General features: G+C 47.0%; 1 protein-coding gene across 1 annotated transcript in view; it reads right to left on the bottom strand.

The window, feature by feature from the left end:
• MARCHF3 (membrane associated ring-CH-type finger 3) overlaps nucleotides 1-13,598 on the bottom strand; it is a 130,150-nt gene that overhangs the window by 34,599 nt on the left and 81,953 nt on the right. The window contains exon 2 of the mRNA XM_032425046.1: nucleotides 53-296. Within this exon, the coding sequence (XP_032280937.1) occupies nucleotides 53-240 (188 nt within the window). The 5' untranslated portion in view covers nucleotides 241-296. The remainder of the gene's footprint in view (nucleotides 1-52; nucleotides 297-13,598) is intronic.

Below are 13,598 nucleotides of genomic sequence, written 5' to 3'. Positions count from 1 at the left end.
CGAGAGTCTTCCGGATCAATTACAGATTCAATTATTTTAATAGCGGTACTACCTCTGGGTGGCGAGAGTCCGCACCACCGTTGACAGCAGCTGCCCGTCCTTGGCCGAAACTTGCATGACATACTGCGGCTGCCCAGTCACTAGGCTGCCACAGTCCTCCACGGTCTTCACCACGGGCGCAGCCGAGCTGGTGCAGTCTGGCAACACTTCGGGCAGGTGACTGCAGCGGCTGGTTGTCATGGTAACAGACAGCAATTACTCGGCTAATGGCTTCCACATTCATACAGGATTTCCATCTAGGAGAGATCAGAAAACAGTTTACTTGGGCAGGGTGGTTAACAGAAAACGGGGGAATTACAGGCCACCCACCTCATCGTGTCATTATTTAATATAAATAACAAGGGGAGCCTAGACGTGGCACATTATCTGGTTACCATGTCATGCACACACGCGCGCGTGCACACAGAGCCCGCGGGAAACAGCGGATGTGCTTATGAGCCAGGTAGCGAGCGTGTCGGTGTACATAAACATTTCGGAGCCCTGCTCTTGGAGAGGGGAGGGCGCGATGGCTCTGGAGCCTGATCTGAAGAGGAGATAAGCAGTTCTCCTGCTCTGTTGCCAGAGAAGCAATAAGTCTTTGTTGACACTCTCTCAAAGTTACTAGAATCATTATTAAAACCATTCGCAACTCTTTTTTCTTGTAAGCAATTTATTCTCCATTCAGCTTCATTCTGAGATGCTAAGATTAAAAACAGAGAGAAAGAGGGGGAAAAAAAGACTCTGGCCAAGTAGCAGCTTCTAGGACAATATTGGCCAGAATGAATCAATTAATGTCCACCTTTCTGACTGCTGCCATATCTGCGTCCCATAATACAATTATCTACTTAATATATCTTGACAATTAACTTCCTTTAAAAACTTAACCTATTTTGGCCTTGTCTTAAATGGTTATTCATGGGAAGTGATTAGTTGGATGAGCTTGTTACATTTTTTCTTAATGGACATCACAATCAAAACATTAGAATTGAGTCTTTGTTAGTGGAATACTGCATCATCATAGAGGATCACACAGGAGAATGCAAGAAATGAGGATGGACGAGACCTCCACACCCTGTTAAAAATAATCCATTCCCTGACATACAGCCTGTCACAGAGCCTGCAAGGAATTCTGTCCCCGATCGGGGTGGTGTGGGCTTGAACTGGACCTCAGATTCAAAGCATTCAGACCCACTGGTGTGTGGACCCACTGCATCCAGTAGTAAGTCTGTTGGTGATGCATGAAAAATAGAGGTCTTTATAGAAACTCATAGGAGTTGCATCTCACTTTTAGAAATAGAGTTGTTTCTGCCCAGCCTGCTCACCTCAAGCTCCACGGAGCCCAAGACGGCCTGGGCTCTGTAGGGAGACACAGGACTGGCTGATGGGCTGAATTCACATCAATAAGCAGACTGGATGCTAAAGGCCCCAAATTAAAGTAAATCCATCCCACAACCCCAGGAGGATTTTTGGAATTCCTCAAAGGATTGTTTTCTTCTAGCTCTTTCTCCCAGTTATTATTGGGAGTCAACAGTACTTGACTCCTCCGGGTCTGGCAAACAGGATCTCCCCGACTTCCAGAACAATGTGCATCAACTGGACATTCTTAGAATGAGAACACAGTGTTTGCAGATGAACTTGAACTGACGCCCTCCCTCCCAACACGCGCATGTCAGGGAGGCCTGACCATCGGAGACAGTTGGACGGGAAGGGAATCCCCTCCTTGCTGCCGCGGTGTCTGGCTGGCCTCACTCTAGCATGTTCCCATTCCTGTCCTTGGCTGCCACCAATCTTCTCCGCGTTTGTGGTCTGCTCTCTGCCGGGACACCTTTGGAGCCTGGCCATGGGGAGGCGGTTACGGACAGCAGCCCTGGTCGGTGGCCTGATGTGGAGACACAGGCTAGAGCCGCCTCTGCTCTGTCATTGGCACCACTCTGGTGGGCTTCTCAACCACCAGGCAGTAAGCAGACAAAGGTACAACTGCATAATTAGCTAGTTTAGTTTTGCTTTTTAAATAGGATTTGTTGCCTTTCTTTCTTTCTTTTTACATTGGCAAAGCCAGAAATGTATGTTAGAGAAAGTACAGAAAAGTACAAGGAAAACAACACAATTCAGTCATAATCCCACCACTCGGATAACCACAGTAAACTTTCGGGGTGGATGTCTTTCTAATTTTTGGCAGGGTTGATAGGGTGGAGTTGATTTGTAGTAGAGGCCAGATTTTTTTTTTTTTTTTAAATAAGTGAGTTAAGGTAGCTCTCAGGCCACAGAACAAAAGGATGTTCAAGATCCGACTTCTAAAACTGTCTAATCCCCCTCCCCTGGCCTGCTCTTATAAAACCCCATTGACATGATTTTAAATTCTCATAATGCCTCCCAGTCACCAAGTGTAACTTCCTGGCACAGCTCTCTTGCTTCACAAGGCAGCCATAGATTAAGAGCCAGGGGTGTGTTGGCAGGAAAAGCAGACACAGTGACCTTCTTGCGGCATAGAATCATTATGTCTGGATGCACTCTGAGAGTCTATTTTCGGGTTTTGCATAACTTCAACTCACAGCACCAAATGCTCCCTCCCAGTGCTTGATGGAACGGGAAGGAGGCGGAGAAAGGATGCTCAGAGGGAGAAGAGGAGATCAGGGCTGTGAGGAGTGAGGCTACCCTAGTGAAGGGACATCACTCAGGCACACGATGTCCCCAAGTTCATTCACTTACAACCCAGATTAAGTTCTCATCAAAGGAAGCAGTTCTAAATATATGACCCAAATCTACAATAAAATGCCCTTAAAACAATTCTAGAAGTAGAGTCCCCTTTAAACTTATTTTATATCTGTAATTTCACTTCTGGTGAAAATTTCATTTCTCTTCTCAAAGGCAAAAGAGATATCACAGGTCATCTGATCAGTTTATTCCCTTCACAGTGGGTGCCGGGCACAGAGTTGAGCATAAAGGGACAGAGGGCTCCTCTACCTTGCCTCCTCCTCTTGGGCCATCTCTTCAGAGCCCTGAACCCCACTTGGGACCTGCCTGACGGGTCACTCCGGTCTGGCACTCACTGAAGAACACACCCGTGTATTCGCTAACTACCATGCATCTTGAGATACCAAGCCTGGCATGCCCATGATGAGTTCCCATGCTTCTGAAAGACCACGTCTTGAATTGCAAATGGGGTGGAAAGGATACTGCAGAGCATAGGCACCTGAGGTCATGGTGGGAAGGGCTGAGTTGGTTCCCACCCCGCAAGAGTGGATCTCTTCATGTCCTCAGGTGGAGGAGGACAGATGAGAGCACCGTTCTCCCCAGTCTCGGTCAAAAGGAAGCCTGGAGGCCTGCACTAGGCCTGGGGCAGGAGTGGGCCTCTGCAGGCCGCATGCGCCAATTGGCATGCATATGTTGCACCTGGGGCAGTAACAAATGGCCTGCTGCATTTCCCTGTCTCCTTCAGAGCCACCTGGGAAAACAGCGGGCTGTTGCTGTGGATGCTAGAAAGAGCTGAGCTGTCGCTTTGCAGCCTAACTGGGCTTCCACGGATCTTCCTGCAAAATTTCAAGCACCATTCGACCGCTTTCTTATCAACACTGCTGCTCTTGTGGGCGAGTGTCTTCCCAGTTCACCCAAGAATTCGGCTCTCGGGATTTCTCGGGACAAAAACACAAATGCCGGTGGGGAGGAGGGGCGTGTCTCTGTAAACTCAAACATCAGATTGCACTGGTAGGACAGGTCCTTTGTTGGCCAGGCTTGACTCCTTGTCTAATTGCTTTCTGAGGCTGCAAATGAAACATGATTTGGCACTGGCCAAGTCCGGCTGTGCACAGCGCAAGGCATGGCGCTAGGTGGACGAGAGGGAGACAGTAAAAGAGGAGGGAGAGGCTCAATGAAAGAAAGCCTGATGAGACCATTGTTAAGATACAAAAGGCCTGTCTGTTAAACTGTGACCCCTTTAAAGGACAGAGTACAGGTTTTACCAAAGCAAAGACTCAACCAGGCTGCAGCTAATCGTTGCCGTGTTTCTGCACAGTCTGCCTTTGGTAAGTGATTTCCATGGGAACATGGCTGGCACCATGAGGACACATCCGAGGATGTTGGGGAGGTGATTTTGGGGGGGCTCTGTTCACCTCTGCTGCCCCCTAGCCCCAGCAGCCCCTGGAACCTCCCTGAGGATTGCAGAGTTAGGGGAGAAAGCTCTGTTCTCAGAGGCAGGCCCCCCAAGCCTGCACCTTGGCTCAGCACACCCCAGGGTCACTCAGCTTCTCAGCCATGGTTGAGATTTCTTGCATATTTGGAATGAAAGTACTAGTACTTCCTGAGCCACTTGGTCAGGGTGTTGGTGAGGCCTCAAATAATACATGTGAACATGCTTTGTGAACTGGACTGAGCCACGTGCAGAGAATGCCACATTAACCTTCATTCCTGCTCTTTTTGTAAGCTGAGCTGCATCTTGTTTCTGTCTTTGAAAACCATCTTCCCCCATGGCTGGTGAGCTTCTGCCAGGCTGTACTTCTGGATCACGCTTGAGCTCTGACCTTGTGCCACTCCATCCCACTGGCAGGTAGCATGGAGGCACCTTCTTCCCTGTTCATCCACTTCTCCTCTTTCTCCTCAGCCCTGTCTGTTCAGATCCCTGAACACAGGTTTTCACTTGTTCGTGAAAACGTTTAGTGAAGGCACATGGTGAGAACCTGCTATTCTGTTGGAGATCTTTGGGTCTATATGTTACAGCAGCCACCGTGATCTTAGCTTATCTAGCACGTGATAGATATACTAGAAAATAAAGTGCAAGCCACGCCCGAGTGCCTTTGCAGGCCTGTTTCCATCAGAACTGTATTTTCAGTGACAAGTCAACTTTAATCTCTTAGATTTAGGACAACAAGGCTGTTTCGGGGAGGGATCTGTCAAGCTGGCATCTCTGTTGGGATGTACAAATTACCATGGGGATTAAAAGTAAAAATCAGAGCGTCAGAGTATGTGTGTTAGCCGCACTGACCTGGTCCGGCAGGCTGCCTGGCAGCAAGCGGACTGAGCAGGTCCCAAGCTGGGACCCTGCAGCAAGCATGGACCTCCAAATTTGACCCTCATAATTCCAGAGATTTTTTTTTTTTTTAAAGATTTTATTTATTTGACAGAGAGAGACACAGTGAGAGAGGGAACACAAGCAGGGGGAGTGGGAGAGGGAGAAGCAGGCTTCCCGCTGAGCAGGGAGCCCAATGTGGGGCTCGATCCCAGGACCCCCGATCATGACCTGAGCCGAAGGCAGACGCTTAACGACTGAGCCACACAGGCGCCTAATTCCAGAGATTTTTAACAAGTAGGCTCCTCAGGTCTCAATATATTCTAGAAAGGTCTTCTGTCACCCGCCCACAACCAGGGCTGGTCAACAAAGCAAAGCCGAGAAGCAAATTTATTCATTCTTTCATCCACTCCAAGAAATTTTTTTTTTTTTTAAAGAAATTACTGGATATTCCTTTGAAATTTCTGATGGTGCAGAGTCCGACCATTTCAAGTCTGGCTTTACATTTCCCGAGGAGCGTTCTGCAGACCCTCTTAGGGGCTGCAGAGCCACGAGGACACGGCACCTTTCCACTAGCCATCATGCCCTTGCTTACTCGGGACACTACCCTAAATTTGGGGGAATGGCTAGATGTCTTTCCACTCCCACAGAGGTGCACATCATTAACACTGGTCCAAGATTCAGAAGGCTGACCTTAGTTTTACATGAGCAAATCTGCTTCAGGAAGCATCTCTAAAATGTCCCTTAGCCTTCCTAGAGGGGCTGCATACGCAGGGAGCAAGGCCTCCCCAAGGAGACCAATGAACGGGCAGTACACGTCGGTTGGTGATTGAAACGAGGGGTAAAATTAAAATAATGGCCTGTCCAGGAACTTTCCCCTCTGAGGGAGACTTGCAGCCTCTGAATTCTAAGAACAATCTCTGAGAATACGAATGCTCTTCGATAGAACATTTCCCTGGCTTTTGAGGCCTGTTATAAGCAGACAGTGCACGGCATGCCTGATGAACTGACTTGGAGGTTCCTGAATGTGCACAGAAAATGAAGGCGGGTGGGAAACCACACACTGACCTTCCTTTTCCAATGAAAATGGAGCAAATGACTAATTTCAAAACCATTAACATGTAAAAGCTGCATATTTCTTCTGAGAACAGGGCACAAAGGCTCTCCAAGGAGATTGCTGGGACATGATTACCAGCAACATTTAAGTTTTCAAAAACACGCCAAGGAGGCTATTCACTCGAATGTGTAGCGGCAAAGTAGCTGCTTCATTAAACTTAAATAGTCTCGGCAGGGCTGTGCTTACAGACCCACGCTACCAAATTATACGTTTCTTTTCTGGATGCTTCACTGACCTCATTATGTGGAGCAGAGAGTTTGTCATTCCAAATAAAGTGACCATCCAGGTCTTTATAAACATGTCCGTCAGGCGCTTCATGAGTCTGCAGACTGCAACCCTGGCGGGCCCAATGGATTAAAAAAAAAATACACACAAAAACTTGTCTTTTTGTTTTCTCGTTATTCTCCGCTTATGTGAGCATTGTCATACTTGCAGAGCAGAGTAAGCAGGTGAAATGCTTATTTCCGAGCATGAAGGTTTTGATTTGGGGGTAAAGACATTTTCTTGAGGAATGTGTAAACACCAGTGAGGAACCAAGGGGAAAAAAAAAATCCAGACTAGCATAAGGCCAGTTGGATCCGCAGAGTTCCAATCTCACAGCGTACTGTTTGAAAGTGATACCCAGAGTTATTTATCATTTCCCGTCCGTGTTATTATTTTTGATTCTCAGCCACAAGAAGCACCAGAAGTATCAGACTAATCTTTTTTTTTTTTTTCATTTAAAATTACTAATTTTCTCTTTAGGCAGGTAAAATCCTCTAGTTCTGCTGAAGGCAAATCAAGTAACAATTATCGTGTTATACATATTTTTTCCCCTCAAGAAGTACTCATAAAATTAATTCGGATTTTGGAGGCTATCCATTTTTTCATTTAATTTTAATTATATAGATGAAAATGGCAATTAAAAATCCCACAACTACCCTGTGCATTCAAAGACACAGCGACAGCTGAATTACACTTATAAATAACAACGGGCTCCCGCACACACAGCCCTGCTGAGCAGGGATGGGGGGTGGGGGTGGGGGAAGCAGAGCTCACTGATGAGTTCTGGGGACTGGGGAGCAATCGGGACACGTCAGAAAAGTTGAAACGACAGGTTTAAAAACAACAGAGGGGAGCAGGCAAAACAGAGTAAGACGTTCATGGGACATGATTTGGAGAAAAAGTGTATTCAAGTGATGCTCGGCGTGCCCGGTACCAAACAGCTCCCTGTATAGCATAAGGAAAAGTGTAGAGGGTACAGCATGCTGTCCAGGATCTCTGATAACACAGGGGATGGACATTTCAGCTATAATGAGGGAGAATATGCTCTAAGAACCAGGAGCTCCCAATCTGTTGCTACGCTCAGACCCATTTTCTGCCAGCATCCAAGTGAATGCCCACCATTAAGGAATTTGATGCGGGGTTCAGTCCCAGTTGTACCTCACTCACCCTCTTCTGTGCAGACAGCCCAGTACTAGGCACACAGGTTTGCTAAATTCCTAACGGCAACCTCCCGCATCCGCTGTTGGCTGATTTTAAGCCGGGGTTCCTTGGGGCTTTCCCCATCTGCATGTCACCAAGACCACGGGGAGGCTGCAGTCTTGTCCTTTCCCAGGGCGGTGTCCAGAGTCTGCATTCTGCCAGGTTCTGGGGGCCCAGGCCTTCCTGCAGCGCCTTCAGGCCCTTGAGGGCCCAAGAGACTTGGGTGCATTGCCCTTGGTTTTGGCACGAGGATAACCAAAGTCGCTCAGCTTGACAAGGAATTAGGCAAGTGCGGCGTAAGGATGAATGCTCCTTGGATTTTGCTTTTCAGCCCTGTCTTTGGCATTAGAGATGGACTCCCTATCATATGCCTCGGATTATTAGAAGCCCCCAAATCCCACGGTGCTTTCACATGTGGTCGAGTGAGGTGTCCGGGTCTGTGGGTGTCTTTGCGTTGCTTTTGTACATGTTTGGCTTTGGGGTCAGGAGCACTCTGGGAGCCTTTCAGGGGGCAGTGTGGGGAGAGGGGCAGAGCCCTGGCTTTTAACTGCCACCCAACGCTTAGCAACGGAAGACAGCTCCTTGGCGTTGAGCCTCATTCTCCCTGACGCTGGGGACCGGGATAGGTGTGTGCCTGGCATATGCAGGGCACTTTGTAACAGGCAGTGCTTAAGACTGTAGGGCAGTGGGGTCATCTTACAATAGCCGGGGGCCACGGTGGGGACAAGAGGCTCCTTCTCCATCCTACCTCTGGATCCCCTCGCCTGGACCATCCCCTCTATAGTCCCCCTCACTACCTGCCCATCTGCCCTGGTAAACGTCTCATGGAGACAGAACCGCTGACATCTGCTTTGACAATCTTATTGTAAATATAGCGACAAAGCATGAGAACAGCCTCTGGAATTACTCTTCTCAGCCCTTAGACTCTGTTTCCTGCCTTTCCACTACACACACACACACACACACACACACACATCCTTATATATATGTGCAGAGATAAACCATAGGTTCTTTTCTAGTGCTTCCCTAAAATAAATGGGTCTAGTCTTTCAAGGCAAGATCCAACAAAGCACAAGAAAAAAGCAACACATAGCCAAGGGCTGAGTTACCTGAGATCACTTTATCATGTAATCTCTTCCCAAAGTATATCCTTGGTTCTTTTTTTTTTAAGATTTTACTTATTTATTTGACAGAGAGAGACACAGCGAGAGAGGGAACACAAGCAGGGGGAGTGGGAGAGGGAGAAGCAGGCTCCCTGCCAAGCAAGGAGCCCGATGCGGGGCTCGATCCCAGGACCCTGGGATCATGACCTGAGCCGAAGGCAGATGCTTAACCATTTGAGCCACCCAGGTGCCACTGTATGTCCTGGGTTCTTGGGCACCATGATACTGGTGGGGAATGAGGCCTCTTTCTTCCTTACTTCCTACTGACCTCAGTGCAAAGCATTCAATGAACTCCTTCAAAGGAACCTCTGAGGAATTAGTTCTTCTCATCCGAGCCCATGCCCCCTTCTTGCTGTTGCTCCTTTGGCTGCCTGGCCCAGCTCACCACGCATCTTGACGTCAGTCCCCACGTCTCACACAGCCCCCACCTGTCGGAGCATCACCTTTATTTTATTTTATTAAGATTTTATTTATTTATTTGAGAGAGAGAGAGCACAAGCAGGGGGAGCAGCAGGCTGAGGGAGAGGGAGAAGCAGACTCCCCGCTGAGCAGGGAGCCTGATACGGGGCTCGATCCCAGGACCCCGGGATCATGACCTGAGCCGAAGACAGACGCTTAAGGGACTGAGCTACCCAGGCGCCCTGGAGCATCACCTTTAACTGGACTTTTTCAGTGTGAGGACCAGCCTGCTCTGTCCCTGAGCCTCCGAGCAGCCCTGTACCTGTGATGCCTGTCAGAAATAGCCCGGCATGTTGGCTTACATGGAGGGCTGTTTCCACCAGAGCATCCCTGAAGGCCCTGCAGCCGCTCAGCAAGACCATGCTGAATCAAATATCTGGTCTGTTCATTTCTTTGTATCTCCAGTCCTGCCAGAAAGAATGGGTGAGTTTCCTTAACCTGATCCAGCCTGTTTGACAGAAACAAAACAACTTAATACTGACACGGAATTAAATTCTTATCTAAGATAAAACAGCCACATATTGTGCAGAGGTCTACTTTTACTTTTAAATTTTCATCTGATGGGTTTTCCTTCAGAACAGACCAAAAAAAAAAAAATTACACTATTAATAGCAATAGTGTGAGTATACTTTTCTATTTTCATAGCACTATTCATTTTCATTCTCTAAGTGCTTTATAAATATAGTGGGTCTTTACTGCCTTCCAGGGTGAAAATAACAGTTATACCGCCATGGAGCTCATTCATTTGCTTTACAGGCTAAAAAAATCTCTAGTGTGTCACAAATTAACAAAATGTTCCTGAGGACTGTCTTTTATTCTTGAATCTCCAATTTCACTAATAAATGTGAAAAACACATATAGCCAGATAAGTCCCTGGAGACCCACCACTGCGGATGCTGAAGAAAGCAAGTTATTCCAGCTAAGATCAGCATTCACTTTCACACCAGAGACTATTTGTTACCCAAATCTCCTCCAGTTGCTTGATGTAAGGCAATGGAATCGGTTTCTAGTGACTACCCTCCCCATCTAACAAAATGAGTTTTTAAGGAAAGAGTATCTTCAAAAAATAAGAAAAAAAACCGTAACATTTTTGATCGTCAGATAATGACCTTTTTTTAGTCACAGCCCCATTGGATCCTACTACCACCTCTGAGAGAGATCTGTTATTCCTTTTCTTAGTATTTTTACCATGAAAAGTTCCAAACAAATAGAATATTAAGTAAACTGACATATACTCCAGTGTGCCAATCTGACAATTAATCAAGATTTTGTCACACTTGTGTCTTCCTCCCTTTCTCCCTCCATTTCTTCCTTCTTTCCTATTAATATTTTTTTAAGATTTTTATTTATTTATTTGAGAGAGAGAGCAATCGAGCGAGAGAGAACAAGCGCAAGCTCGGGGGAGGGCAGAGGCAGAGAGAGAAGCAGACTCTCTGCTGAGCAGGGAGCCCGATGTGGGACTTGATCCCAGGACAATGGGATCATGACCTGAGCCGAAGGCAGACGCCCAACTGACCGAGCACCGAGGTGCCCCCAAACTTGCTTTCTTGTGGTATCATTTAATTTGTTCCTCTATCCCCTGTGTTTTCTGTGAGCTTATAGATGGGCTCGATTGAGCTCAAGTTCACCTCCTAGACGACAACAGCTCATAGGTGACACTGCATCACATCAGGGGGCACCGAATGTACTGGGTGGCCGTCCCACTTTTAGTGGGTTCAAGTGATGGCAGATGATTTCTTCAGTGTAACGTTCCCCATCAATATTCTAACGGTCTAATTATTGCATGCATTGATGACAGTTGCTTAAAGCAATTATTTCACTTGGGGGGCTACAAAATCAAGGCGTTCCAAGTTGAATTTCCTTTCCAACTTTAGTAGCAGGAATTCTCCTATAATGAACAACTTTCCCTCATCAACCAGTGCAATCTGCTTATGCTGAAATCCAACGTGCACAGAAAAGGCATGATCACTGCTTAATTCTTTCCTTTGATTGCCAATTTTCAGAGTAAGGAATTGGTGCCTTAGTTACAAGCTATAGTAACTGAGTTGTTTTGTTATTGTTTTGGTTATTCTTCAAGGTCCACTTGTTTTTACTGAAATTAAAAGAGAAATCAGACTGTCACCCCATAACTCACCCTGCTGGTCTAGAGGACTGGACTTGTGATTCAAGTGGACACAACATAAATCAAGGGCATGGTCCCTGCCGTCCAGCACTCTCGGTAAGAAGGCCAGGCACTGTTTCTCTCACCTGCTTTGGTGTCTGACTTTGTCTTTATGGTTGATAGAGTCTTTCCTTAGGCTGAACACCCCTCCTAGACAGAGGGCTTCTGCATTGATGAGTTTCTGAGGAAAATGAGAACAAATCTAAAATATTCCCTCTTCTCACTTGGTGTCACTTGCCCCTGCAGGCTTCCACTGTTGTGTGGTTGACTAGATTTGTCTGAAGGTGGCTGAGTGCGTGGACGCAGACTGGCAGAAGCATGGCGCATCAGACTGATGGGGTGAGGTCACCGAGCTTGTATCAGCTGGACCTTGTCTGTGACTCACCAGGAAGGCATTCTCACCCAGGGAAGCCTGCAGGTGCTGTCTGGCACGGCCACACCCTACTCCAGGGTTGCAGTAAATGACCCATTAACACGCTGCGCAAGCTTCCTCTGGGGGAGAAATCTGTCCATGTATGAGAAACAGCTCCTTCTTCTTCTTCTCACATAATAAGGGTGAAAACATTTAGGCCATCCATGGGTATTCCCCGAAGAGGCATGTGTAAGTCCTCTTTAACAATGGCTGATGAGTGTCTCTGAGCCTGACAGGAATCTGGGGTCTTTCCTTTTTTGCTAAGAGCTGAGACATTTTCTGCCCATTACTGCTTTGTTTTACTGACAGGCATCTGTCAGTTAGACATTAAAACAGAGTGATAATGGGGAGAGAATATGCTGGCTCCGTCCACACACTTCAAGAGGGAAGTGCTCATGAAAATGTGTATTTTGGGAAACCTAGATGCTCATGCACCCATCTGCATTTCCATTTAGTTTGAAATTGAGTGTAGAAGAGTAAAGCAGTGAGAAGAGGAATAACAGGGAACCAGAATCAGAGGAACTCCCTAAGTGGCCCTGTAGACGCCCACTTTGTGTGGGGATCTTGCACTGAGCAGGGGGTGGGGGGAAATGGGTTAGGAAATGCATGCCAAAGAGGATGAACAGGATGGAAGCTTTTTTTTCCCCCCCTGTCTTCACTGGAACTCACTGAGAGCTGCTGAACCAAGAAACTGGCAGAAAACATCTTCCAGGACTCTGTAAATGGAGGACTTTCACACATTCTGAAAAAGCACAAATACCCTCTTTTGAAATAGAGGTGAAAAGGGAAGTGCACACTATAAATAAGCTAATAAAAGCAATTCAGTTCCTACTGAGAATCTTTCTAGTAAATAGTTCTCTGTCGGAAGGTAATATTGTTACGCAGATATCTGGACCTCCAGTAGTATTTTCGGGTCCTGACTTCTTGGCTAATGCATATCTTCCAGCTCTCTCTCTCTCTCATACATGCACACATTCCCCATATAATACCATCTTAATTTCGTCCAATCCAGTAAAACGTCAATTTATTCAATTAATGATTATAATATAATACCATCTTTATGCTAACAAGTCACCATAAAATCTTACTATTGTGGACTCAGCCACGGAGCCTGCGGACTATGGGTGTGTAATCCCTACTGCAAGGTTCTCATATGAGCATGACAGGAAGAAAGCAGGGGCCATAACATCCATGGGCAATAGGCAACTTGATCGGCACAGAAGCCAGCGATCACTAGCCTCACCAGTAAAAAGGGTTAGATTTCTTTCTGAAACAAAGCCAGAGAAGCTCTTTCTGCTGCAGTGATTTCGCATGTGAGATCTGGCGTGGGCCACCGCTGGCTTGAATTCTGGCTCTTCTGTCCCCCCCAGCTGGGGATAAAATGGTGCCCATTTCGGGGGCACCTGGGTGGCTCAGTTGGTTAAGCGGCCGCCTTCGGCTCAGGTCATGATCTCAGGGTCCTGGGATGGAGCCCCACATCGGGTTCCCTGCTCAGCGGGGAGTCTGCTTCTCCCTCTCGCTCTGCCTGCCGCTCTGCCTACTTGTGCTCTCTATCTGTCAAATAAATAAAATCTTTAAAAAAAAATGGTGCCCATTTCGTATTTGAGAATTAAATGAAATAATGTATATGAAGGGCCTAGCACAGAGCCTGGCTCACAGTAAACACTGCCAACTGCAGTTCCTGGGCCTTGTCCACAGCCACCTCAGATGTCTCCAGGGCACACGATCACTTTCAGTATTTCTGTTCAAGCCCACAGACATTTATTACAGTACTGATGCTA

Source organism: Phoca vitulina, unplaced genomic scaffold, assembly GCF_004348235.1.
Source record: "Phoca vitulina isolate PV1807 unplaced genomic scaffold, GSC_HSeal_1.0 scaffold32, whole genome shotgun sequence".
NCBI lineage: Eukaryota > Metazoa > Chordata > Mammalia > Carnivora > Phocidae > Phoca > Phoca vitulina.
Note: the sequence above shows the minus strand (reverse complement) of the source record. Positions and strands in the feature narration are given on the sequence as shown.